This window comes from Seriola aureovittata, chromosome 11 (genome assembly GCF_021018895.1).
Source record: "Seriola aureovittata isolate HTS-2021-v1 ecotype China chromosome 11, ASM2101889v1, whole genome shotgun sequence".
Lineage (NCBI taxonomy): Eukaryota > Metazoa > Chordata > Actinopteri > Carangiformes > Carangidae > Seriola > Seriola aureovittata.
Genome location: NC_079374.1, coordinates 21,673,538 through 21,700,708, shown reverse-complemented (window position 1 = coordinate 21,700,708; position 27,171 = coordinate 21,673,538). Strand labels below are relative to the sequence as shown.

Sequence of the window (27,171 nt, the reverse complement as noted above, 5' to 3'; positions counted from 1 at the left end):
TCAAACACTTTGCTATCACATTTAGAATTTACACTGCACTTGGGGATGAAAGAGTAAACGCAGCCCTAAAGTTAGTTTTTAAAACACATATTAACCGATCGTAGGCTCCAACACTTTCACAGGGGCACCAACCTGGAGATGAGATGTGACGGATCCGTTTTACTAGTTTGCACAGTGGCTAGCAGCTGGTGGCTCAGCTCCAGAGAACCTGTGTGGAGATGGGAGAAAGGTGCTACAGAGGACGACCAATTATAAGTGTTACGTCTGGTCTGGTTACACTTAGAATTGGGGCCAAACAGTTCAAATTGAGCAGAGAATCTTGTGTCCTACGGGTGCTTTTTTGCAAACTTTCTCTCAGGAGAGGCTTCTGTCTTCTGGCCACTCTGCCATACAGCCCAGATCAGAGGAGTACTGCTGTGATGGTTGTCCTTTGGGAAGCTTCTCCCACCTCCACACAGGATCTCTGGAGTTCAGCCAGAGTGAACATTGAATTTTTGGTCACCTCTCTTACTAAAGTCCTTTGGATTTATGCACTTTTACTTTAGTGGGATTTTTCATGCAGGACTTTTACTGGTAATGTAACAGACAAAACAGCATTTTAATGTAAGCACAAGAGACACTGTATTTGATTTTCTTTTCTTCCTCCTCTTTTCTCCATTTCTGTCCTTGTGCACCTGAAGGCTTGTACCTTTTCATTACAAAATAATATGATCTAATAATATTTGAAGCATCCCTCCAGCTGATCCAATTTAGCATTTGCCATCAGTCAGTCAGTCAGTGTTACCTCCTGGACCTGGGCAGAGTCATGCACAATTGCCTATCAAATGGTACCCATCATCCCCCACTTTCAGTGCGCAGTGTGCACAATACAAGCGCAGTGCAGGGCAGATGAAAAATTGTGAGGAGCAGTAGTGTTTATTCCATCACGTTGTCAGCTCGTCACTTGACAGTTCAGGGGGCGCAGTATGTTTAATATGATAATTAAATGGCTGTTTCATTGATAATGTTGTCACTGTAACCATGATTAATAAAATGACGTCAGTGGCATGTCCAGCTCCTGTGGCGCTCCTCTCACACAGCGGATGGTCTTGTGTATCCTCACTCCGGAATGATTTCTATGCCAAGTGAGGATCGAGGAGCAAAGAACAACCAAGTAATGTCTTATGGCAAATTGGTTTCCAGACAAGAAGCATTTTAAAGACCCTTAGAGAGGCTGAAAAAGATTAGCTACTTAGCACAAAATGAGGCAGCTGACATCCTTAAACCAGAGGCAAGTGCTTGGTGTCTTTAGGGGGAAAAGCATAAATTAACCAACATGGAGCTGGCTCATCCTTGTATTTCATCGCCTCCTTTGTTTCTTACTTGCTCTTTACTTTTCTCCATCTCTGCCACAGCTTCTATGTAAATAACACAACTGAGTACCTTTAACCTCCATGATTGGAGTAATTTTTACAGCAGCCTATGTGGCTGAAGAAAAACAACAGCCACCTCTCTCTTCTCTTTCAAACCATCTCTTTTGCAAAATGCTCAGATTCACGAAAAACACACATGGCTGCACAGCTGAATGATAAAAATGTGTCCATGTATTTAACTGGTCATGGCTGAAGAATCTTCAGAAAGTCAAAAAGAAAATGTAGATTTTTTCCTTTTTTTGAATGGCCTTGTTGCGTTTTTATACGTGAGTCATGTGTTTCAGCTAGTAACATGTTATTTTTCAACAGCAGCGAAAGCATTGAGCAATATGCCTTTACAACTGAAGACTTTTAACATGTACAGATTCCCTGACTCGTAAATATTTGTTATTGAAAGTTTTTTGGAAATTAATAAAGTAAATGTCTTTCTCTTTCTCCTGTTTTTTGCTTTTCTCTCTGTGTTAAACTCCAGCCTCCTAAAGTGAGATGTTTGACTAGAATATGGCATCCTAACATCACAGAGAATGGAGAGATCTGTTTGAGGTAATGCCACTTACCCTTCCTCCATGACATATTTTCACTGATATATTTTCTTATGTCTTATTTTTATTTTGTATCACATTGCTCTTCCTGCTTAGAAATTTATGAGCAAAGCAAATGGAAGCTGCAGCTTTGTAATTAAAGGTATTCGTGCTTTGCTACACAGCCACAAACTTCTAAATGTAGCCAGTCTCATTCATGAAAATGTTAGTTTTGTGACTGGTTTTATTAACACTGGTGTTGGAGTTAATGACCATTGTATAGAAGCCATTAGCAGCAAGTAAAAAAAAAAAAAAAAAAAATCAGGTGATCCAGTGTTTTTTAAGTCTGATCTTCTGTGTTTATGACTTAAGAACAGGTGAAAAGTTCCAGGACTAAATTTCCTTAACTTTTTTCTATAACATTGTTCATGTATTTGTACTGCACTTTATAGTATAGACATGTCTTGTTACTTTCTATGGTATATCTTACACAACAATGCAAATTGTGTTTTAGAAAATCCAATAAATAAATTTGGGGGGAAAAAAAAAAAAAAATTGGGATAGTGAACATCTTGTGGCTGAAAGAAGATTACAACAAACAAACAAAAATCCTCACAAAAAAACATGAAAGATTTTCCTGACAAAACATTTTTTATCACCTGTTCTTCAGGCATAAGGAGAGAACATTTTTTTTACTTCCCCTCAGGGCTTCTGTACCTTTATGTCTGTGTGATGGGCATAACAACAACGACTTCACAGTACATACCCAGAACCACAGTGCAATAACAAGCTACTACAAATTGTCTTAAATAACATTAAAATATTTTAAATGAATGTGTTTTTTTTTTTCCTGCAGCTTATTGCGTGAACACTCTATTGACGGCACAGGCTGGGCCCCCACCAGAACGTTAAAGGTATTGCATTTATTTAAGTTACCCCTTTTTTACACTGTGATGTCTTAGGGAGTTTTGGCTGTGCTCATTCTTCTCTGGAACAAGACAATGATATATATATATATATATATATATATATTATATCGCAATGTTTACTTTCACAGTTCAGGTGAAGCGTTTTTTTTTTATGACACCTACAACCATTCTGCAAAAGGAACAGATCTTTGCAACATTTCATATTTCGCAAATACTTGAAAAAAAAAGTAGAAGACACTCTAACATCAAAGCACAATCCTCCACTGTTTTACCAAGTGTTTGTATTGTCGTCCAAGTCAAAATACAAAATACAAAAATAGCATCATGAATGCAAAAAGAAACACAAGCATAAAATTCCCCCAACACCCACCCCAATGTAGCAAGTCGGAAAAAAACATGCAACCAAGCAAACACAAAAACACACTCAACACAAAAAAAATACCAAACTGGAGAGAGAATATCAAATACTGTATGCAAATGTTTTGATACTAGTTTGGGGTAATTTTAGGACACACTGATTACTGTGGCTTGTGCCAGCTTTAAACTATCCCCTGTCTGGTCCGGATAAGATTTTATTTCATACAGGCAAGGTGCGCACCAGTGGAGATGATGTGCTGTCTTATTTTGCTGTGTTATTTGTATCATCACATGCCTCATATGTTTTTCTAACACACCGCTCCATGGGTCTATATAGGTGAATAGTCTGTGAATAAGCCCCAGCCTCTGTATGGTCTTAAAGCTTTTATATACTGAATTTGCAATGAAGGAAATGTGTGACCCCTGACATTGTCAACATTAGACTCAAATGAAGAGTTGATAGCTATTGGATGGATGGATATTGTAAGCCATGTTTTTTGTACAATGTGTAATTTAGAACACAGTAGACCTGTGTGTGATGCTCCTTGACATCAGACCTTCTCTGTGTTCATCCACTTTTTCACTACTTTAAACTGACAAAGTGCAGGTGCAGGAAACAGGCTGAGAGCTGTTGAAAACCCTGTGGCGTTCTCTCAGGACACGATGAAAAAAACCTTTTGTGGAGTTGTGTAAGGTAAACTGATGAAAGGATTTTCAGCTGCGTATAAAAGAGAGCCTTGACTACTTATATTTTACCCTTCACTCAGTTGACCACTTTGTGCGAGCTGTTCAGAAACAGTTGCTGAAGTTTAAAGCAAGGACATTCTCTGCTATCCCCTTTGAAACTATATGTGGTTGTGTGGTGGAGCTCTGCCTTCCATATTCAATTTTGGCTTGAAAATTCATTGGTGCTTGTCTGGAGGGACTGAAGGCGAGATCAACATTCCTCTCAATGACTGCGCTGCAATGCTCTTGTGATTATGAAAATATGCAAATGTATGCTGTTGCCCTTAAAAATGGAGGGGCAGGTATTCCTGCCAAGGCTGCTCTTGAAGTTACTGTCACAATTTGTCTTATCTTTAAGATGTCCCTTCCTATTTTAAAGCTTTAATACGTTTGTGTCAATTCAGCCTGCTCGTCTCCTTTTCCCTTATTTCTGGTGGTTTCTGCACATATACGAAGCCATTTTCTGCTCTTCTTGTACATAATCAAAAACATAGTTCACGTATTAGAAAATTGTCACGCCAGAGAAATCTTTTTCTATTCCGATGTCATCATGACAAATTCAGTGTCTCCATATCACTGAACACATTATATTACGTTCTGCATGGTGTCAATCACATGATACACCCGGGAGAAATGGAAGAGATAAAAGCTGAAAAACAAATAGTGTGTCAGGCACCAGTGTTGCATTCTGTCTGTGGTTACATCCAATATGTTTCCAACCAGCCAGTTACAGTGGCTGCATTTGCAAACACTTGATTGATGAAGCTGAACTCTTTGCCATGTCTTCCATTTTGTTCCCCACTAATCATCTACAACTGCATTTTCAGATGTAATATTAAGCCAATAGAAAGCGATGTGGTTTGTGTGCACACATGAAAAACAGAATTGCCTGGTTGCGTATTTCATTTTAATTATTCAGTAAATGTTAGAAAGAAAATTCTAAATATATTGGTTTCTGTTTTCACTTCAAAATTAATATGTGCAGTGATGAGGTTAACAGGTTGAAAAATAATGTGCTAGTGTAAATCATTATAACTTCCGGCAACAAAGTATTGTAATGCCAGACTGGTTGATTTTACGCAACATTAACGCTGCTGTAATAATTAAAACTGTGGATTAGTGGATGAACGCCTGATCACACCAGACTTTAAAAGGGCAAAATTTCACAGTACAATTAATTCATTACAATGGACTTACTGCGATCAGAGGATCTGTTTGAAGAGGCAAATTTAATCAGCGTGAATGTTCCTTATAACAGTGCTTCTCAAAGTGGGGTCCGGGGACCCCAGTGGTCCTTCAAGGGGTTCCTGGGGGTCCCCAGCAAAAAGGAGAATAATTTCTCTTCACTATAATTCCATCCATAACACAAGGACTGAATGTGTGACTATTTTGGTCACGGATTTCAAACACTTTCTGTACTACAACATCTAAAAGCAAAAATCTTTTCAGGTGATGGTCTAATTTGTGTCAGTTTAGGGGCCCTTGATGTGAAAATTTGAGAACCACTGCCTTATAGAGTTCAACTTTGGTGAACAGTGACATGCAAATTTGTTTCATAGACAAAGAGAGTCCAAAATAGAGGAAGCTATAATTTCTTATTAGCTGTGTGTTGCATTCACTTCTATTTAACTCCTCTCTCAGAGTAAAAACAGTGCTTTACAGACAGGAGTCGATTTTATGCACCTTACGCAGCCAATGTGGGGGATTGATGCTATCTAATCAGCTGTTCAGTTCTGTAACCATGCTGTGATCATAATCAGTTTTTGTAGCGAGATATGGAGTGGGAAGAAGGGTGGTGAACATCAACAGAGATGCCCACACAACGTTGAATTTTATTTACCTTCTCAAGATTTCTTTCATGGACGACTGTGCTGTACGCCTGAAATAGACCTGACATTTCCTGCTGCACACAGTCTCAAGTAATCAATGTTTTCTTTTCATCACACACTGCTGTCCTTAGCTGGTATTTGCTTTCTCTTTCTTAGATCCACCATTGGAGCCTCTCCGCTACAGCGGCTACCTGAATACAGCATAAAGAAATGAAAATACTCTCCATGTTAATTCAGCAGCATTTTAAAATGAAACTTAATTCATGCTGATAAGTCATTGTTTTCAAACAATACAATGCTCTGAAACCCACACAAACACAGTACTTGTGTCTTTTACAATGTACTCCCGTCTCAGTTGTGTAGTTTGTATTCTTGTTGTTTTGAATGCTTCTCTTCCCTGGCCTTGATTCTAAGAAGGCAAAGCGAGGAAAGCAGCTTTGCATACATTGTGAGTGCTTATCTTGGCGTGTGCTTGTGTTCATTATAGCAATAATAACCAGTGAGCACATAGTCAGGCTTAAGAAACACTCTCTCTGGCATTTCTGCAACGCTTCGCTGCACGCATACATGAATTAAAGCCTCTGAATCTGCTCAGTGTAAAAGCCGAGATAGGTGTCAACGTTGCACAGCTAGCTACAGAATTAGGGCGAAGTCTATAGCTTCAGTGCTTGTCAAATGTATAGCCCGCTTTGGAACCACAATCATATGTGATTTTGAAGCCATTCAAATGAACAAGTGTCTCAGTTTGACCGGTCAGATTTGTTTTCAAATAGTTTCTGACGTCTTTTGCAGTTCTTGATTGTTAGTGGCACTCGCCAACTGTAACAGCACAATATTATGGGTACATTTGAACCTCTCTGTCGCTGATTTTCTGCTGCTGCTGCTGCACACTTCTGTTCCTTGAACAGACGTTATGACGTGAAGCCTGCAGTTAGTTAGTAAGATTACTTAGTCAGCCATCCAGCTGTGAGTCAGTGACAAAATTCTTTTCAAAGTTAATACACAGAGACAAAAATTCAAACTAATGATCCAAAATAATTCAGATATCAGAATTAAACCAACAGTGACTTCCAGGGTTGTTTTGGCTATTTTACTTTTTCGTGACCACCCATCTGTCTCCCCGGCTTGTGTCTGACAGCTGGTGGATGTTTTTATTTTGTGCTCCGGAGTCGAGCTGAAATGCAGTCTGTCATTGTTTACTGAAATGTAGGTGTGGATGCGGTCATAAGTGTGAGAGTGGTTGGGAGTGTGCTCCTGCGAGTGTCACTGTGAGTGCTCAAAAATATGTGAGAAAAAGTAAGTGCAAAAGCTGTGAGTCAGAAAGGATTGTGTTAGGTATGAGTGGGTGATGCTGTCCCTCTTCACTGGTCACCAGTCTTCTCTACTTCAGCCCACACACACACACACACACACACACACAGAGTCTCACATGAAATACCTTCACAATAATGGCTCAGATGGAAATTTTAGCACAATGTACAGCTGCAAAAAATATAATCATGTCAGAATCACCACTTTGTTGCTCGGAGCTTCTGTTTGTTAGCAGAATCACACAGTGTATTGTGATTCTGCGTTTTTTATGTTTTCCTCACCCTCTGTTGTCTTTTTTTTAGAAATATAATCCACACACTGTTTAGTAGCTCCCAGGAAATTGTAACTGCAACATTTAAGTCAGGTAGAACCCATCAGAAATGAACCACTTTTCTTCTCATGTCTTTGCTTTGGCAGAAGAAACAATCTTACTTTACTTTTTTGTGTGCATCAGAGGAATGGATAGGTGAGGCCACAGTATATTGCAAGTATATTAACCAGTTTTGGTGATCAAGTTGAAAATGTACAGAAACATTTATTTTGAAGGCAGAAAACATAAAATGCATCTTTTGAAATATTTTAAAAATGCAATCAATAAATAACACCAAAGTAATTATTTCGCAGCTTTTTATTATTAGATCATGCAAGGCATTTGATTGCTTGTTGCACATGAGGGATGGACAGGAGACATTTAGTGATACCCTCTCCTTCTCTGTTTCTTTTCTTGTTGCTTTAGAAATAGACCAGAGCCAATTCTAAATAGTTTCCTTCCATTTGTTAATATTGCTCATAATAATTAATGAAGTCAGAGCTTGTGATATATTTGTCATGAATATGACCATTACGGATATTTGTGGGATAATTTTTTCATTCCAACTCACAAACTCTACCTCCTTTACTGTGGAAGGACGGAGCTCTTGCTGCAGTGAGGGGGCACTGTATTTGCATCATATTTAACAACGTTAGAAAATAAGTCTAAAAAGTCAAAAATATTATACTATAGCATTAATACGAAGCCTCTTTAATAGCTGGTCCTTGTTTGGTTTTAGTTTAGGAATCAAAAAATATAATGTTTTATTTTTGGGTTTGGTAAACCCACATGTATCATGGTATACTGTTATCCTTGTTCTCTTTGATTCTCAGTAAGTGTCAATGTGTGGAGGATGGAGAGGAAAGCAGTGATAGTTCTTTGTGGTTAGTTCAGCCTGGATTATTTTCATTTGCAACAGGTCTTCTGCTAGTCATTTGCTTTTCCAAATATTCAAGATTCAAAGCTGAATCTCATTCTATAAATGATATAAATATACTGTGGTTTCAGAAAGTATTCAGACTCTTCTCTTTTTGCACACTTTCTTGTGTTTCAGATTTAATTTTATATAAATCTGAACTCAATAAACCAAAATGACAAAGTGAAAACATGTTTTTAGGATTTTTGGTTAATTTATTAAAAATCAACAACTGAAATCTCTTATTTGCTTCAGTATTCAGACCATGTGCTGTGGCATTGGAATTGTCATCTGATGCATCCTGTTTGCTTTAATTATCTTTGATGATTGCGTCTTGATTGAAGTGCACCTGTGGCTAACACAGTGTATATAAAGTCCCACAATTCATACTGCACGTCAGGACAAAAACCAAGCAATGAAGTCCTGGGAACTCTCTGTAGACCTCTATGATAAAATTGCGGTGATGCATAGATCAAGGCGAGTGTATAAAACCATTTTCTAAGCTCTGAGTGCTCCCAGGAGCACAGTGGCCTCAGTAATTGTGAAAAGTTTGGAATCAGCAGGACTCTTCCTGGAGTTTGACTAAACTGGCTAAACTGAGTAACAGTATCATCCCTACAGTGAAGCATGGTGGTGGCAGCATCATGCTGTGGGGGCTTCTCAGCAGCAGGCACAGGGAGACTGGGCAGAATTGAAGTAAGGATGAATGTAGCCAAATACAGAGAGGTCTTTGAAGAAAACCTGCTTCAGAATGCACACAACCTTAGACTGGGGTGACAGTTCACCTTTCAGCATGATAGTGACCTGAAGCATGCAGCCAAGACAATTTTGGAGTGTCTTCAGGACAAGTCTCTGACTGTCCCTCAGTGGTCAAGCCAAAGTCCAGAATTCAACCCCATAGAACATCAGAGACCTAAAAATGGCAGTTCACAGATGCTTCCCACCCAGTCTGACAAGTTCTGAATTAAAGGTCTGACTACTTTTGTAAATGAGAGACTTCAGTTTAGACTTTTTATAAATTAGCAAAACTATCTAAAAACATGTTTTCAGTGTAGATGGTCAAAAACGGCAATTGTATCAAACTATAATCAAATCTACAAAACAATAAAGTGTTCACAAAGTGGTGTGGTCTGAATACTGTCTGTATGTGTGTGGAATGAATGAAAGATAATTGAATGAAAGTCCTGAAAGTATGAACCTGGACTTGTCAGTAAGTGGACCAGCTGACAGTTGTTTGCAGCAGGGCTTTGTGACGTCTTTCAGTACTCTTGTTATATTCTGTCGCCATGACGCTGCTGCTGCTGCACTTAATTAGATTTCACTGAACTATTCCTGTAAGCAGATATTGGAGGATAATGAAAGTCATGAGCTTCACTGATAAAAGGTTATTCTGATGCTTCCTTTGTTTTACCATGTACTTACATCTTTTGTTGTACTGCTGCACTGTCGCTTTGCGCCATGGGAAATGCTGAAGAAATTCAGCAGTTCTTGTGAAGCTGAGGGATCTAGTTACTGCACATAGTGGTTACAATCTTTGACACAGAGAGTTGAAAACGCTTTCTTTTTCTTTCAGGAAATTATTTGACACTCTAGTGTAATTAAGTAAATATATAGTGCAGTTGAACAAAATGTACACTTTGTTCGACTGCACAAAGATGTGCAGTAACTGAGATGTTTTCATTTTGTCAGAGCCATGCAGCTCTTTCATAGTTGTTATGGTGGACTAAAATGAACTTAGCCAATTAAACAATAGTTAATTGACATGTGCATCCATTCCTACTGCTGACCAAATTTAAATTAGCTTCTGATGAATTGACAGTGGAAAATTATGATTGGTGCAAATCTAATATAATCCAGCAGGTATTTTACTTTCTCGCTGAGTTGAACAGACTGTTGTAACTTTTCATTGAGTTAAACCGAGCTCCCCTCTGACAAGACTGCATATTTTCTATGCAGTCTTGTCAGAGATATTTGATTATGATTCAGTTTGACTATTTGATCATTAATTCTTCTATATTTGCTTTTTCTAGGACGTGGTCTGGGGATTGAACTCCTTGTTTACTGTAAGTTATGCTTTTTTTGGCTAACTAACATAACTATGTTGTTCAAAATTTAGCAGATTTTAGGAAAATTAAGGATAAAAAGATGCCAGATGTCATCGATTGATTGATTGATTAATCGTCGAAAATGTCACCTCGGGCTTCAGCAAATTATAACAGGCATTTTTACTATTTTATACACACAAAAAATATTTTTTTTAGAGAATGAGTGACACGATAACCAATGATTTAAATGACTGTTATTTGCCCTGGTAAACTTACATTTATACACACGATTTTCCCTAAAGTCTAGTTTAAATAAAGAAACTCTACTGAGAGTGCTCCCTTCATTAACAGACAGTGTTGAACTACATCACAGTTCACCAATGGTTTACCTCATGAGCAAATTAATCTGCACTATTGGATTTCTTTTGCTCTCTGTATGTAGGTTACACACAATAACATTAGTCCAAACACGGATCAGATTAACATGGCCGTTGTGTATCTCTCTTTACAGCTGTAATAAGACCATCATTTTTGTCTTAGGGGAAATTATCTTTCTCATTATGAAGAACAATTGTAGGGAAATAAACACAAGAATATTTCATTTACGGTAGTGTTTGTAGAAAGGTACCACCAGCTGGACGTCCCCTGAGTTTGACAATAATCCTTTATAAATGCTTCAGAAAATGAAGAAAATTAATAATTAGTCTGATTTAGGGTGATGTCTGTGAAAAATGTACTACTACTTTTAACTACTCAGAAGCATGTTGAAATTAAAGGAGGTTAATATGGGCTGATTCTGTGAATATAAATACAAACATGCTAACAAACATCAAATGAATGGAGTAAAAGTTCTGAAAATAGTCAATAAAAATAATAAAAGGTTATTTCAACATTTAGGATGTTGAAGCAAGCAGCAAGTACGCAGCTGAAAGTAACCAGAGTATTTAGTTTAATCCAAAACATGCACATTTTGCTTGCATGAATCTATCATCGATTACATTACATTAGTATCACATTAGTATCCACACTTACCCTGAGGTCAGCAGTGTCCACAATGATAATGGTGATGGTAATCTGCATTGATGCATGGTAATGCCCTAAATCTTACCCCTTAATCAGGAAACAACCTCGCAGGCCATCCTCCTTTTTTATCTCTCATAACAGTCTTGTCTCACTTGTTGTTCACGACGTCTCTAAGGCAACAGTGTAATTATGCTGTTTTCTTTGCTGCAGTTCAGAATCCAGGGTGACATTGCAGTCAGTAAATACAGCTGAAGTGGGCAATAAAATGACTGAACTTTTGATATTCTGGCCAACATCCGTCGCTCGTGTTTCTTGACTCATTTCCTGTGCTTCAGCTGTTTTTACCTGTGTCCTCATGTCTCCTCTCTCTTTGCCTTTGCTGCAGGACCTGTTGAACTTTGATGACCCGCTGAACATCGATGCCGCAGAACATCATCTGAGGGACAAGGTGACTCTAACTTCATCTTTCGATTCTGTTTTATCATCAAACACAGTGTAGGTTGGGAGGAAAGAGTGACTTTAGTCATTGACATGCAGATGATTCACTCATGAAGCCTCCCCACAGCGTCTCAGATGTGCTTATAGTTTGCATAATAATATTCACACCCCAGCTCCTGTTGATAACCCGCATAGAACATTTATTTGGAGAAGATGTGCGGCTGTTGCAGGAACTACAATTTCTGCTGCAGCTTTCAGTGACACTCCGTCAGTATTACTTGGTTCTACTTGTGGAGTCGTGATAATCAGTTGAGAGTGCTTTTATCAAATACAGTCAGCTGAAGACAGAGAGCACAGAGCAGCACAGAGCAGCTTATGATGTTATATTCAAGAGCTGAATGCATGGGACAGGTGTTTTTAGAAAAGGCACTGCACAGCTGTTTAATTCAGTGCCTCTACAGTGGACAACAGGAGCTACAATTTGTAAGTCAAATCAGAGCCCTGAACCGGGTCTTAACCCTCACGACTCCCTCCCTGCTGATTGTGTACTAGTGATTATGTACAGTCGTGTTGACAAGTGGCCTCTTATCTTGCATTTGAGTTTGTGTTTTTCTGAACTATAACTTTAAGTATGATTTATCTAGGATATACTGACAAGGCCCAGGGTCTTACCATCCAGCCTTTCTGGCAAACACTGAGCTGGTGTGGGAGTGGTTGAATGGAAGCCTTCCTCTTACCAAAACAATTGTTGGAGGTGTCTCTAAAAGACAAGCACTCTGGCTAATTGGTTTGAAACTTACTCCCTCCGTCTCTCTCCAAGTGCCATGTTCCATTCATCTCTGCCTTGTGCATCAGCTCCCTTCCATTCAGTTATTTATCAGTACATCAGGCAGTGTCAAAGTTTTCAGAGGCTGATGTTGTTTGCTTACAGTAATTGCTTTCTCAGATTGCCAACCGAACTAATGTAACTCTGAAAGGAGCCTGCTGACCGAGGCAATCAGTGTTAGTTGATCCCATGATGCATCTGGGGGGAACCAGCCATACGTGATAATGGCTGCCATTAGATATGAAAGAGTTTGTCTGTCTTTATGTTTTTGTGAGAGGGAAAGAGAGGGCAACCGTGCAAGAAATGATTGCCAGGTCGTGGCAGAGGTTATGATTGTTGAAATGAGTCATTTGTCCCTGCCTTTCATACGGTAAATACAAAAAAGTCAAATTTTTGTGTCTGAAAAAAAATGTAGTAGTGAGCCAAATCCCTTCAGAAAGGTATCTGAGCTCATAAGGAACAGTATGTCTTGGGTAAACAACTGCAATTGAGTTAATTTTGTGTATACATGTCATACATTATATATGTAACACATATATAAGCTCACAAGTGGGATCTTTTGTGTGTGTGTGTGTGTGTGTGTGTGTGTGTGTGTGTGTGTGTGTGTGTGTGTGTGTGTGTGTGTGTGTGCGTGTTTTTTTAAGCTTATTTATTTTTATTTTTATTTATTTAGTAGTGACAGGTACAATGGATGCAATTCAACATAGTTCCAATACAGAGCATGAAAGTGATGTGTTGCACAGAGTTAATAGCTATCACTAATTTTCAACTCTTATCCATAGTTGTGCTTTACATGTACAGTGTAATTAAAGTAGTCAGTTCTCATTGTCATAAAACCACAGATATGGAAGTACAGTACAATACTGTACTGAAATACATTGTGATGTACAATCCAAGAAGAGACGACGACAACAGCAAAACAAGCAGAAAAAAACAAAACAATTAACACGATACGATTAGTTAGAAATTGGTACTGCTCAACTTGCTTTTAGCCAGCACTTAACCATTGCTGTAAAAGGTTAAGGTTATTTTCGTGTAATCACAAAGCGTTGACTTTATTTCTACAATGTGATATTTCCTGCATGCACCCATTCATACATTTTTCATAGTCACCATCAGCCCATTAAATGGGTGGAAAAACAAACCAGGAGAGAGCGTTTGTTCTGGTCACCAAGAACCTCATGTGCACCTTCACCTGATGAGACCAGGTCTATCCAGGTCCTATGTTTATGCTCTTTATGCAGACTTAATTTGGACATTCATTGCACATTCATGACCTCAGAGGATCCACCACAAGATGCAAATCACTGGTTAACCTCAAAAACAGAAAGGCCGAGCTGCAGGTGACAGAAACGGACCAAAAATCAACCTTGATACAATGGTTGGAAGAAGAAAGTGTGCAGAAAATAGGCAGCAGCTCGTGACCCAAAGCCACCGCCTCATCTGTAAAACATGGTGGTGGCTCTGTTATGGCTCAGGCATATGTTACGCATTTATTGATGATTTCACTGCTGATGGTAGCAACGGGATGAATGCAGAGGTATACAGGAGCATTCTCTGTGTTCAGATTCAGCCAAATGCATCACAACCCATCGGAAGACGTTTCATTTTTCAGGCTGCTGGAGCAGGATGTTAGATAGAGAAGGATTAATCTTAAGTATAAACCCACCAGCTGTGAAGAGAGAGGCAGTTCTGAGTTAACAAAACTTATATTTATATAAATTAAAGATGAATGTTTTTATTTTTGGCGTACTGCATAAAAATATTTTCTGGAAGTTTTGGGTCCGCTTCACTGTGCTGTCGCTGCTCTCTGGAGTCACAACAACTGAAAACACAGTCATCCAACCATGACCCACTCCTACTGAGTCACAGCCTCCTGTAATCAACTTCGGCAGCGAGTGGGTGGAGCTGCGGGAGTTTGTGTGTCAGCACACATGCATGCTTATGTATACGGATGTGTGTATTTGTGTGTATTTGTGTGTGTTGAGGGTTTTGAAGTGGAACTCCTCCTGTGGCTGCTCGCTGAATGCATTTGCTGGATAAAGTGGCTGAAAGGAAATATCCTCATGGGCAATTAAGTTTGTGTGTGTGTGTGTGTGTGTGTGTGTGTGTGTGTGTGTGTGTGTGTGTGTGTGTGTGTGTGTGTGTGTGTGTGTGTGTGTGTTTACAGACAACTGTGTAACAAACAGAGTTTAAGTGTGACACTAAAATGGGATATGCTGATCTGCTTGTAAGAGTATAAGATCATGAGCTGTGTTTACCTGTGCATGAATATTTTGTAATACTGAACTCTGAAATATTGTAATTTTAAACTTTAAATGTCATTGACTATTTAAGGAAACCCTGAAATCTCATAATCACTTCAGGAGGAATAGAAGTAGTATAAAGTGCCTGACACTGCAGGTTGAAGTTAGGGCTGCAGGACAAATCGATTGTCATTTGAATAATTTGATATCAATCCATAGAGAAATGATAGAGATCAATGGTTTTTATGCTTTTAAGCTGTAACCCTGTTAGTTTGCGCGTTGTGTGTGCGTTCAAGTTTTGGTCATGTGAGAAACAACAGCATGGCAGACGCAGTTCCACTGAAGGCAAACCAAGTCTGTAGGCAGATGTGTGGTCCAGATTTAACAACTATGAAAACAGCGAAGAGCTGGACAAAAGCAAAGCCATGTGCAAGAGGAAGCTGCGTATACCTGTTGGTTCACACTGTAGCCGTTGCACTGGGGTACATTAGCAACACACATCACTTAGCTATTAATTCTTGAGATGTGTGTCTAAACTGTTGGTCATGTTAAGTTAATGCACTAATATAACCGCTTTGAGGCCCATTCTTAATGTAAACATTAATATTTTTAGTAATGCACTAGCATAGATGTACAGTTTACAGTATTAGTTCTCTGACAATCTCATTTATATCCAGGCAAAACTGGTGTTGTAACTGAAATATCTCTCTAACTGAATCGATATTGAATCAGAGACCTTGTGAATCGGAATTGAGTCGATTTGGGAAATCAGTGGCAATACCCAGCCCTAGTTAAAGTCAGAGTGCATCCTCTGACTGATGTCCAGGGATTGTTTCAGAATAGCTTCTTTGTCTGTGATAACTCCCTCAGCACTGCTGATGAATGCTGAGAGTCCTCAGGAGAGACATTTTATCTCTCAGTAGTAAACAGGCCTCTCCATAGCATGAGAAGAATGCTTTTAAGATATTGATATTAATTCATGTTGACGAATCATGTTTTAAGAAGAGCAGCGACACCTGGGTTCCTGATTTTAATCATTTGCAGACCAGGAAGGAAGGAAGGGTGTTTGAAGCATCTTTCTTTGGTTGTCTGTGTTTCCTTTAGAATGTAAACCTCTGCTGTGTCCAATTCAAATCTACAATCTAAAAATGACACACTGAACGTACCACAAACAGCTGTAAAACATAAAAATGTATAGCGAATTATTGTAAGACAGCTTCATGGTGATACTGGGAAATAAGCATTGATTCTTGTGAAAGGCAAAACAGCAGCCAAGAGTCACATTTTCACTGATGTTTGATGGTACATTTTGCATCTTGCCCATCTACCATAAAAAGGTAAAGTGCACTGATTTCTTATGTGGTAACGACTACTAACTACTAAAAATATTATAAAAAATTAAAACACTGATCTATAATGAAGTTCTGTGATGTGGCTCCAGCCGAAGTCTTGGTGGAGAGCTTGTAATGGTCAAATCTTTAGTTGTGTTTTTTATTTGTCATACTGTGAAGCATGGAGCCTGATTGTTTGAACAGGGTGAACCAAAGTGCATGTTACCAGCAGCATGATGATCACCCAGCAGCATGAACACGTGCCATTATTTAAATGTCAAATGTCCATAAAGGGCTGAACTGCCAGAAAGCAGAAGAGCTCAGAGGTGTCCACAACATCATATACACCTCAGTGGTTCTACAGAAAATAAAACACTGGTGCCAGTGTATCTGAGAATCATTGCCATTTACGATAATGTGATATTGACTTCCTGTCCCGCTCTGAAAGCGCTCAGACAGAATTGGACCTCAGAGGATTTGTCACTAGCTCCAGAGTACAAGTTTTCCACGGTCCCCCTCTGCATACTAAATCTCCATTTATTGATACTCATCAATTTGACTCACAGGCTCACTCTCTTGCCTCCTCAGGTATCAAACAGTTTAGCCTCTTCAGTCAATAGGCAGTCATGTCAAATGTACACACACACAAACACACACCATTTACTGCCGCCTTATCTTGCTTCTGTTCACCTCATCAGCTTTCTGCCCATGAGCAGAGACCGCTGTGGCCCTGTTGGGACTCATTAGAGGACCAAAGGAAGAATTTCACATCAAGGTTGTTTGTGAGTCACACTAAACCTCACTAAACAAAAACAGCCATGTTCACTGATTATGTTTGTAGTTTCATTTTCTTATTTAGTTGTTTTTTAATTTTAGCAGCTCGAAAGCTTAATCATTCAAGCTTGCTTTTATATTCACAGTGAATTCTATCTATCACTTGGCGGGGTTTGAGAAGGTGTTTTTGTAAGACATAATCAAAAATGTCTCCAGTTGTAGCTGCGTCCTTGCTATGGCCTTCCTAGTACATTGGAGGAATGTACTAGGTATGTACTAGGCATTATTATCACATTCCTCCTCATAGGAAAAATACCAATCTGTAACAAGAAAAGACAAAATAATTCATCATTAATGTCACATCTAGAGAGGTCAGTATATAAATCCAGTCACCTCATTACAGTGTCTACCTATTCTGTCAGTTTAGTGACAAAGTTGTGATAGCTAGGCCGTGAATGTCAGTCAGTCTAACAGTGACAGTTCTTTGTCTTCACTTGCTGTTTCCCGATAAACCGGCCAATTGCATTGAGGAGTGAGTGAGCCAACCTACACCCACATACACTCATAGGTGAGGCACATCTTAACACCTTGTCACATCAACCTCCTCATATCCTCTCTCCAGCTCGCTGCTGTATTTTTAAGTCAATGCAGCAGTGTTGTGTAACAAGCACACAGACTTTTCTCAAGCTGGAGGAGCCTGGTTCAAGACTCTGGTTCAGCAAGCATCCGCACAGCAGAAGTATGCTTGAGAAAGACAGTGAATCCCTATCAGTGTCCCAGTAATTACCCTGTTCCTTCTGTGACTGCACCACACAAGTTCTATTATCTGATACTACTGCTCTGCCTCTCATCCTGTTGCTCATCTGGCTGTTGAGAGATAAACTTTAATGCAGCAGGCTCTGTCGCTAGCAAATATGTATCAGGGGAGATTTTATGTCTGTATTAGACCCAGCTGAGCTGCTTTTTGGCTTTACATCAGATTTTAAGTGGCTGGTCATGGCTACAGGACTGTGTGCAGTGTTTCTCCAAGGAATTTTTTCACTATGGATGCTTGCTGTTGTGTGCGTGTCCCTGACATCGTGCATCACCAGCTGCATGTTTACACAAGATGGTGGAGGAATAGCTTAAAGTGACCTTAAAATTGTTGTTGACCGGGTTAGTCGTGTTCACTTTGTCATGTGTGTTAATTTACAGCTTTTGACAGTTGAAGGACTCTGGAGGACCAGATGGCTTTAATAGTAATAAATGTCGAAGAATAAAAAGTCTCAACACAGAAAATTATTGAGCAAATTACTGCACTGTGCACTGCTCTACAATTAAATAGGGTTGTAGCCATTTGAAATGGTCAAATATTTTCAGTTCAATATGAGACTTGTGGGACTAATCAGACTGTGGCAGAATACGTCAGTTGAGTATGTGATCCTTCAATGTGGCCCAGGACATATTTGCGTTCACACTGCTAAAAGAAGGTGGCCGTCCTCTTGTGATTAGCTCACCCAGATCTTAAAGGGATAGTTCAGGTTTTTTGACTTGGGGTTGTGTGAGGTACTCATGAATAGTCGTCACATTACTAACAGTATATTCCGGCTGGGGAGGCCGGAGCCAATCCAAGCTGTCATTGGGCAAAGGGCGGGATACACCCTGTGCAGGTCTCCACACAGAAAGGCCCCCGGCCCGGAGTTTGAACCCAGAACCTTCTCGCTGCGAGGCGACAGTGCTATCAGTTTAAAACAGATATTGGATTGTTTCGGTGGCCGTTTTTAAAAGTGTCTAAAACATGTTTTGCAGCCTCTCCTCAGTGATCTGCCTGCCACACATGCACAGCTTTATGCTGGACTGCTAAACAGTGACATCACTGTGCCTTGTGTGTTTATTTGGTTGTGGGTGTGTGTTAAGGACCCCTTAATTTCATGTTGGTCAGCTGCAAGCAGTGTAGAAAGCACAAGTTGCAGTGGTTACGTTTCATTGTGAATATTAATTAATTAATTGATTAATTCAGCACTCATAAGGGAAACACTGGTGTGTCTGAAGGATTCTCTAGTTTGTAGTGTTGTGTAATCAACGTCAACCAAACCAAGCGAAGTGCAGAGAATCCTAGACTCTTTCTGTAAATACTTCCCCTGTATATTCAGTTCAGTCATTCAAGTCATTCATACACATACAACAATGTAGAAACACTAAACATGACATATGACATCTGCATTAAATCTCTGTCTGTCAAACATAGTTGCTGTGTATTTGATTTGGATGACCTCAACAGTTCCTTTAGTTTCTTTGAGTAGTACTGGATGTAATTAAAAGAAGGTGATGATGTCACCTGCTTAGCCAATCACATTATTCAACTTTAAGAGTGGAGTGATGTGTCAGGATGTTTCAACAGAATATACTGAACTCTCCAAAGATTCCTCAGTTCGCCCGAGTGTGAACACACCTGTGTGTTTGCCTCACACACCCTGGGACTGTCCTTTGCTTAGTTTTCAGTTTTTAGCATATTTTAAAAGAAGCCGTTGGTACCCACAGGGTTTCACTTGCATCCCTTCCCTCTGGTGGTGTTACATATTTTGAGTACCTGTCCAGATCGCTGGAGGGGAGGAGAGTTAATTGCTTTCCGCAGGTGAAACAGAGCCAAAAATAGAGTAAGCTGTTGTCTAACAAAGTTTTTAATCGACTGCACAATTTACTTGGACTGTTCAAACTAGTGCAGAGCAAAGCAATTTGCAGTGTCAGCCAGTTTTCTGCTGTAAGAGAGGAAAGGAGGGAGAAAGTAAGAAAAGAGGGAAATTTTGCCCTTTGATTTTGCAGGAGATGTCATTAATAGTTTATAGACTCATGCTTCAGATTTATGCGAGACACCTTAATTGGGTAGTATTTTTCAAAAACATATTGTTTTATTTCACTCCTCGTCAAAATGTTACTGGTCTACAATTCAAATCTATGTTGGACATCTTAATTGGGGCTGAATTGAACTAAACTGAATTTTGTGTCAGTGTGTTTGCTCTGTCCTTCAAGTTTATATGAGGTGGCTTAATTGAGGCAAGCTGGGGCTTCACATGTTTTGTTTATCTTCTCTTCCTCTGTGGTCTCTCTGCACTCTGTAAATCTTCTTCTGCCTTATTTTCTCCACTAAGCGGCCTGCATGTATGTGTGAGGTGTTGTGTTTAAGTTTTCATTTGTTTTTCCACAAAGGCTTACAGAGGCTTGCAAAAGACAGCTGGATAGACAAGAGATGGCAGAATGACAGGCATGTGGATAAGGAGTGACAGATGGACCAATATTATCCATATTTACAAGTGCTGTCAAATTTAAAGAGCAAAACCTGAGACAGACAGATGGACAGATATTCATATTATGCTATATGGCTTTGGGGCAGACCATGTTTCAGTTGCAGTGTTGTAATTTTTCACATATACTCATTATATGGTTTCATCTTCCTCAGCTTGGTCTAATCATGTCTTTTGTGAACATTGTGTAGTTGGAAGTGTTTGATTAGCTTTTGTGCCGTGTGTGCTTCTTTAGCCACGCTAGCAGAATGGTCTTTTGGTCAGTCCACCAATTTGATCCATACTTAAATATCCCAACAACTATTAGATTGATTGCCATGAAATTTGACGAAGACGCTCACAATCCCCAGAGGACGAATCCTAATGACCTTGGTGATCTCCTGACTTTTCCATCGAGCTTCATCGTAATTCCTGCAAAGCTGAGGAAATATCCTCTAAACACAGCTGTACTTTATGTTTAGTGCTTATTAAGCAGCGTTGGCATTCTAACAGATAACACTAACATGGCGAACATAGTCAACAATTTATCTGCTTAGCATCAGCATGTTAGCATTGCCATTGTGAGAATGCGTGTAGCTGAAAGCACTGCTGTGCCCAAGTTCATAGCTGCTACATGGCTGCAGACTCGTCTGCGTGTGCGTGTGTGTGCGTGAGCTTGCATTAGTGCGGGTCATTTATTTCTAATTCAACCAGTTCAACAGAAATAGAGACTAGTAATGTGTTATCCAATTTATGTGATTTTTTCCTACTTTTTAGAGATCAGAAATATGTTTGAATTTTACCTTGCTGTGTTGCACATTGCTCACAGCTCGGATTATTCACCTCCTCTCTGAGCTCAAGGTTTGAAAACATTATTGAATTATCTAAAACACTTTTCAAACGGCATCAAATTAGATTATTAGAAGCTTAACCAGGAGGAGAGCATCTCTGAGCTCCCACAGGTAGAATACTAGTCTAATTTAAAGAGGCATTGGCCATTTCCCGAGGAAGGTGTCGCTTCACTTATTAAGCCAGTGTCATCATGCTCATGCTGTGCTTGGCTCAGATGGATCAGAGCTATAAGACCAGCACTGCCAGGCTGAGTAAATGATGATTAATTACCACCCTCTCCGATCTATAATTCTCCTTCACCTGGCCTTTTTTTCACACAGTGCCAGGGCACCTAAATAAACTAAAATAGCAGGTTCACTTTGCAGAAACACAGTCTGTGCACCCAAAACACCCCATTTTGCACATGTTGTTGGCTCTTGTACCATTAGAATATGGTCGAGAGAGAGACAGAGAGAGAGAGAGAGAGAGAGATCCCTCAGCAGAAATAGGGCTGATCCATCATCCCTCTGTGGACAGATACTCAGACTGCTGTCATCACTGCTGAAGTTTTTGTCACTGGCAGGTTTTCAGCATTCCTGTCTGTCATCCCAGTCTACACAAACATACACACACACACACACATGCACCATATCTCTTTTTCCTGTCTCTCCTCTTATGTCTCTTCCCTCTATCTCGTGTATTCTCTCACGTTCTCCATTTCTTGCTCATACCCCAGTGGCCACACAGAAGCCCAGCAGCAACGGCGTGCGTGACTAACTGACCACTGGAGCTGTGGCATAAATCAGTGCGCTGATGTCAATGTGGGACACTTGTATGTGAAATTTATATGTTGGACAGCAGGACCCGCGGACATGTTGGCATGTTTTGGCCTAGACCCCCCATGGCGACGGGTCAGTGATAGGGGGAACAAGTAAAAAACAGGACAAGAGAGTGGAGCTCAGAAGGAGGGGTGGACTGAGGAAAGTATGATATCCCCCCTAGAGTACATGCAGCACATCATTGACTTAACCGTAGATAAACATGTTCCATATTCCTGTTTACTTCTAGTGAAGCAAATAGTGAGGTTAGATGTACAATTAAACATTTAAAAAGGTGTGAGTGAAGCCAAACTGCTCAAATACTTTCACTCAAATTCCAAGACAAGAGATGGCAGAATGACAGGCAGGTGGACCAATATTCCATGTTTACGAGTCGAATTTAAAGAGGTCAACCCGAGAGACAGATGGACAAATATGGTATTATGCTGTATGACTTTGAGGCAGTCCATTGCACTACTACTTTGGGTCAAAGCTCCAACCCATATTCAGAAGCTATATAAATAACTTCAGCAATCTTGACTGGTCACTTTAGTGACCTCTGTACAGACTTTGTCATGACGACCTCCAGGAAAGACTGTCCTCCTTACTATAATAGTGCACAATCAGTGGCCCCAGTTACAACAGTTTCTATGATTTACAATGTGGCTAACTACAGTGCAGTTTTGCTAAGCAATGCATTTTCTTGTGTAGACTGAAATCTTTTCACAAAAGAGGAAAGCTGCTGCAGCTCAAATTAATAGCAGTCTGCTCTACAGCCTTTTTAATCAAAATCCATAATATTGTGTTTTGTGTTCTGCCTGATTTATCAACAAATTGTTTGAAAAACGAAGAGGATGCAGACACAGGCAAACCAAAAGAAAGTGCTTCCTAAACAGCCCAAGTGGTTAAAGAGACAGAAGGCTGAAATGGTGGACACAACACAATCAGAAGAGGAAGGAGGGTGAGGTCACTCTCGCAGCTCAATAAGGCCAGAGGGAACGGGTCAACGAAGCAGCAGAGGGGAGGTTACGGGACGGATGGATAGTGGGTGGGGGTGGAAAGAAGCCAAGCACAACCAGAAGGGGCATGATCAAGAAGAAGGAAAAACATGGTAGTGGGAGGAGAGGGCATGCATGACCAGAGGAGGTATTAGCAAGGAAAGTCAACTTGAACAGATGTCGTAACATCATCACAGATGAGAAGTAGTCTCACTCTTACACTGGATATCTCCCCTGACTGATCAAAATGTAAATGTGAAAAAAATCATTAAATAAATATGCAAAAACAGATGATTTTTTATTTTATTTTTATTTTGGATAAAGCAGATACAAATAGCACTAAGCTTTGTACTTGTGTCGAGAGATGATTCTGAGTGCATGGAATAAGTTGAAGCCAGTTTTCATTAAATTGTGAAATATAATAACTAGGATCACTATGTTAACATATGAAGTGAACATGTTTGAATCGGGACAAAGTGATATGTGTCAGGCTTATAGTGTCCAACCACACCATACCATAATGTTCAACCATACCATATGACATGTCCAGTTTTCTACATTTATGAAGTCACAAGTTATGGAAAACAACATACAAAGTAATAATAGGTCGGTTTACCAAAAGTGCAAAAATATATATACTTTATATTTGGTTATGTGTTGATGTACTTTAAATTTGTAATTTCTTACATTTCTTTCTTTCAACTGCTGTAATTGTAAAATGTCATTTCTGGCTTTTCCATCTAACTCTTCTATTCTCTCTCTTTATGTTTCCCTCTCTTCCATCTAGGAGGATTTCCGGAATAAGGTTCAAGATTACATCAAGCACTATGCCAGATGATAGAAGCACTTACATCAGCCTGCACCAATCAACCAAACTGCTCTACCTTGCCTCTGCTTATCATGGCCGACTCCCTGATGTGTGTGTGACTCAACAGCTGACTCTTTGACTCTTACCACTCCTCTCCTCTTGACACCACAGCCCTGCCTATGCTCTTCTCTGTTCACCCGATTGCAATAAACTTCATTTGCAGGAACGAAATGAAAAAAATAAATAAATAAAAAATTGTACGTTTAAGAAAGGACTTGCATACAAAAGAAAAATATGCTTTAATTATCCTAAACAGTTGAGTGTTACAATGACCGCAATGTCTGTTCATTGTGGCAACATCACTAAATGCCGGCGCCTCGCTGAGGTGTCCCTGAGCCAGTCGGAAACGAGCCATGGTAACTAATGGCAAGGGATCTGATGTGATGATTCATCGCCATAAAAAAAAAAAAAGTCACATTTAACTGTTTTGAAATTTGATGAATCAAGAGAAAGAATATCTGTTACTATCAATTCTCTGTTCCAGTGCCTGCCATGTTTGTGTTGCTAAAGAGAAAATGCATGTGAGTTTACAAACACACACACACACACACACACACACACACACACAAACACACTGTCACGTCCTGTGGTAAGAGGTGAACACATGTACACACATTTCTGTACACATGCCAGTTACAAACACACACACACACACAGACACTCAAACTGGAAAGCCCCCAGCCCCACTAGACAGCATGTGAATGACCACATTGTCGTGTTTCATTATTCTCCTTGCATGTGTACACATACACACACACATGCACACAGAGACCTTGTGTGTTTTCAGCCCTAGTGGGATAAAGTACTACTACTAAAACCACAGCCAAATGTATTGTACTGTTTTCAGCTTCACATGGTCTCTGCACCCCTACTGTCCTCACTTTACTGTTTTTGTCTTTCCTCCATCTGTCTCTCTGTTTCACACAAACACAACTACACATACCTTTTCCCATTTGAGAATACAGAGATTTATTCAACCTTACAGTGCAGTGATACATTTTTGGTGTGATAGCTCTGTACTTAAGCACATTGGGTTTAAAATGAAACAATGACTGTGAGTTTAAAGTACTGATTTAGATTTTCTATAACAAATGGACAGTGTGGGACTTATAGCTCTTTTTGTACATATTCCCTCCAGGTTTAATGGACAAAATGTAATTTAACATGTAAACAAGCAGGTACAACAAATATTTTTTCTAATATCAAAGGATGAAATGACAATGTGAAAACAAGATGACAGTGTGAAAGGGGTCGGATGTAGTGATTCGGGTGCTTGTACCTCCAGTCTGGTCTTCAAGTGAAGTAAGCAGTCAGTTGGATTGATGTGAGGGGACTGACCATGAACGTTTTAACTGTTTTGCATAATTTAATATTATAAATTTAATTTTTTGGTCTTTATGTTCAGGATCATTGTCCTAAAATTTGAGGTTTAACTATAAAAGAACCGGTGAGTCCTACACTGTTCAGTAAATATGGACGTGAACACCTTAAAACACCACTATAACTGAATGTCAGTGCTTTAACCTCATAGTCATTATTTCATTGTACACAATAACAGAAATTTCACTGTCCCAAGACATTATGACTGCTCTGTACATACCCTCTTATTCTGTGTTTGGGAGCTAAGATATAGGGTATGTCTTTTAGAAAGATAATAGCTCTCTGTGTGTGTGTGCATAGAGTGTATGTTTCCACTGTCTGGATGTGGTTGGAAAAGTCATCAGCATAACTCCAGAAAGACAGACAGCAAGCTAACTAACTAGCGACCAAGCTATTTACCTAAGAAACTGGCGAGTGAGCTTACTAGCTATCTAACGAGTGAGTGGTTTTCACTCAGTGCAAGTGAGGCTAGCTGACAGTTGGTTAAGATAAGCCACGGTCACAAAGCTATTTTTCATGACATCCTGTGGATTCGCTTGCTCACTACAATGCTCGTTAGCTCACTCCTTAGCTTGTTAGCTTGATAGAAAACTTGTATAGGCAAAGCTGTGAGAGTTTGATGAGGTTTACTGCGTCATGGGGTGGCTCTGGGGCTTCTTAGCCAACGAGATAATGTCAAACTGTCTATATAAACGTCTTTCGTTGGGGATTTTGGCCATACGGTGCATGTTCATGTTCATGTTCATTGTGTGTTTGTGTGTGTGTGTGTGAGTTTGTGAGTAAGAGAGGGAGAAAGACTGTGCCACCCGGTTAGCCAGTGAGGGTGTGGTATGTGCGTGCGTGTGCGTGCGTGCGTGCGTGCGTGCGTGCGTGCGTGTGTGTGTGTGTGTGTGTTCTGCTTGGCCCTGGCTAGCGTTGTGCCTCCAGTTTGAGTCGCATCTCCTATTATCGACTGTTGTCACTCCATTCAGCTTTGTCGTCACTCGTCTGCATGAGGCAAAGTAATGTAATCTGCCAGGGGTGGATTTTACTAAGGATGTCAGAAATGTAGTTGTTGAGAGTTGAACTTTTATGTTGGAGGTGTGTGTAAAGGTTGAACTTTTGTGTTTGTGGAGTGCGTGTGTGAGAGAGTGTGTGTGTGTGTGTGTGTGTGTGTGTGTGTGTGTGTGAGAGAGTGTGTGTGTGTGTGTGTGTGTGTGTGTGTGTGTGTGTGTGTGAGAGTGTATGTGTCAGTATGACGTGTTGAAACGACGTGACTTGTTAGCATGCAATGGTTTCCTCTCGCCCCTCTTTTCTTTTTGTTATTCTGGCCCAGCATTCAACAGCTCTAATGTTGTTGTTTTCCTCGTGAAAGTTAACAAAACAACAGACACTGTCAAAATAAAGGACCTGAGAAAATGAAAGGTCTGTTGAAAGCAGATGTGAATGTGGGCATTCCATGGCGTTTTCCTGCATGGTGAAGGCTAATGCTACTGCCTATTAATATGAAGCCATCCTGTGTAGCTGCAATGACAGTTTATTGCCTCCAGGATATGGTAGCTCAACACTCTGTACTTTATCTTAGCCTTACTAATACTCTGACATTAGCTTCCTGTTGGACACCTTGTCGTTTGTCCTTTAGTTTGGCAGTCAGCAGTGTTTTTATTTTCCCAGGATGTTACTTGGGAATGTCTCTGCTTGGGCTAACTTCATCTTTGGGCCAGGGGAGAAGAACGACCTGTTCTTCTTCAAATCCTCAACCTTTTCTTTCTCAGATTGTATATCCATTTTTTAAGATATATTAAAGAGAATATAAATAAAACATGTCTTGTTTTATTGTGTGCTTTTTTTCATTTACTTAATTCATTAAGCAGCTTTGCAAGATAAAAGCTTCAGTAAGGTATAATTATTTTAGGACTGCCACTATGCTTATTTTATTGCTAATTAATATGCTAATTATTTTATTATCCCATCATTTCGTCTTTAAAAGTTCCTGAAACCCAAAGTGATGTCTTGAAATAGCTTGCTGTGTATGACCAACAG

The 27,171-nt window shown here is 39.7% G+C and overlaps 1 protein-coding gene across 1 annotated transcript in view; it reads left to right on the top strand.

Annotated features, from left to right (window-relative positions):
• ube2f (ubiquitin-conjugating enzyme E2F (putative)) overlaps positions 1 to 26,952 on the top strand; it is a 41,714-nt gene extending 14,762 nt beyond the window's left edge. Inside the window, exons 6-10 of the mRNA XM_056389612.1 lie at positions 1,885 to 1,955; positions 2,790 to 2,847; positions 10,342 to 10,374; positions 11,765 to 11,827; positions 23,689 to 26,952. Coding sequence (XP_056245587.1) covers positions 1,885 to 1,955; positions 2,790 to 2,847; positions 10,342 to 10,374; positions 11,765 to 11,827; positions 23,689 to 23,739 — 276 coding nt within the window. The 3' untranslated portion in view covers positions 23,740 to 26,952. The remainder of the gene's footprint in view (positions 1 to 1,884; positions 1,956 to 2,789; positions 2,848 to 10,341; positions 10,375 to 11,764; positions 11,828 to 23,688) is intronic.
• The last annotated feature ends 219 nt before the right edge of the window (positions 26,953 to 27,171 follow it).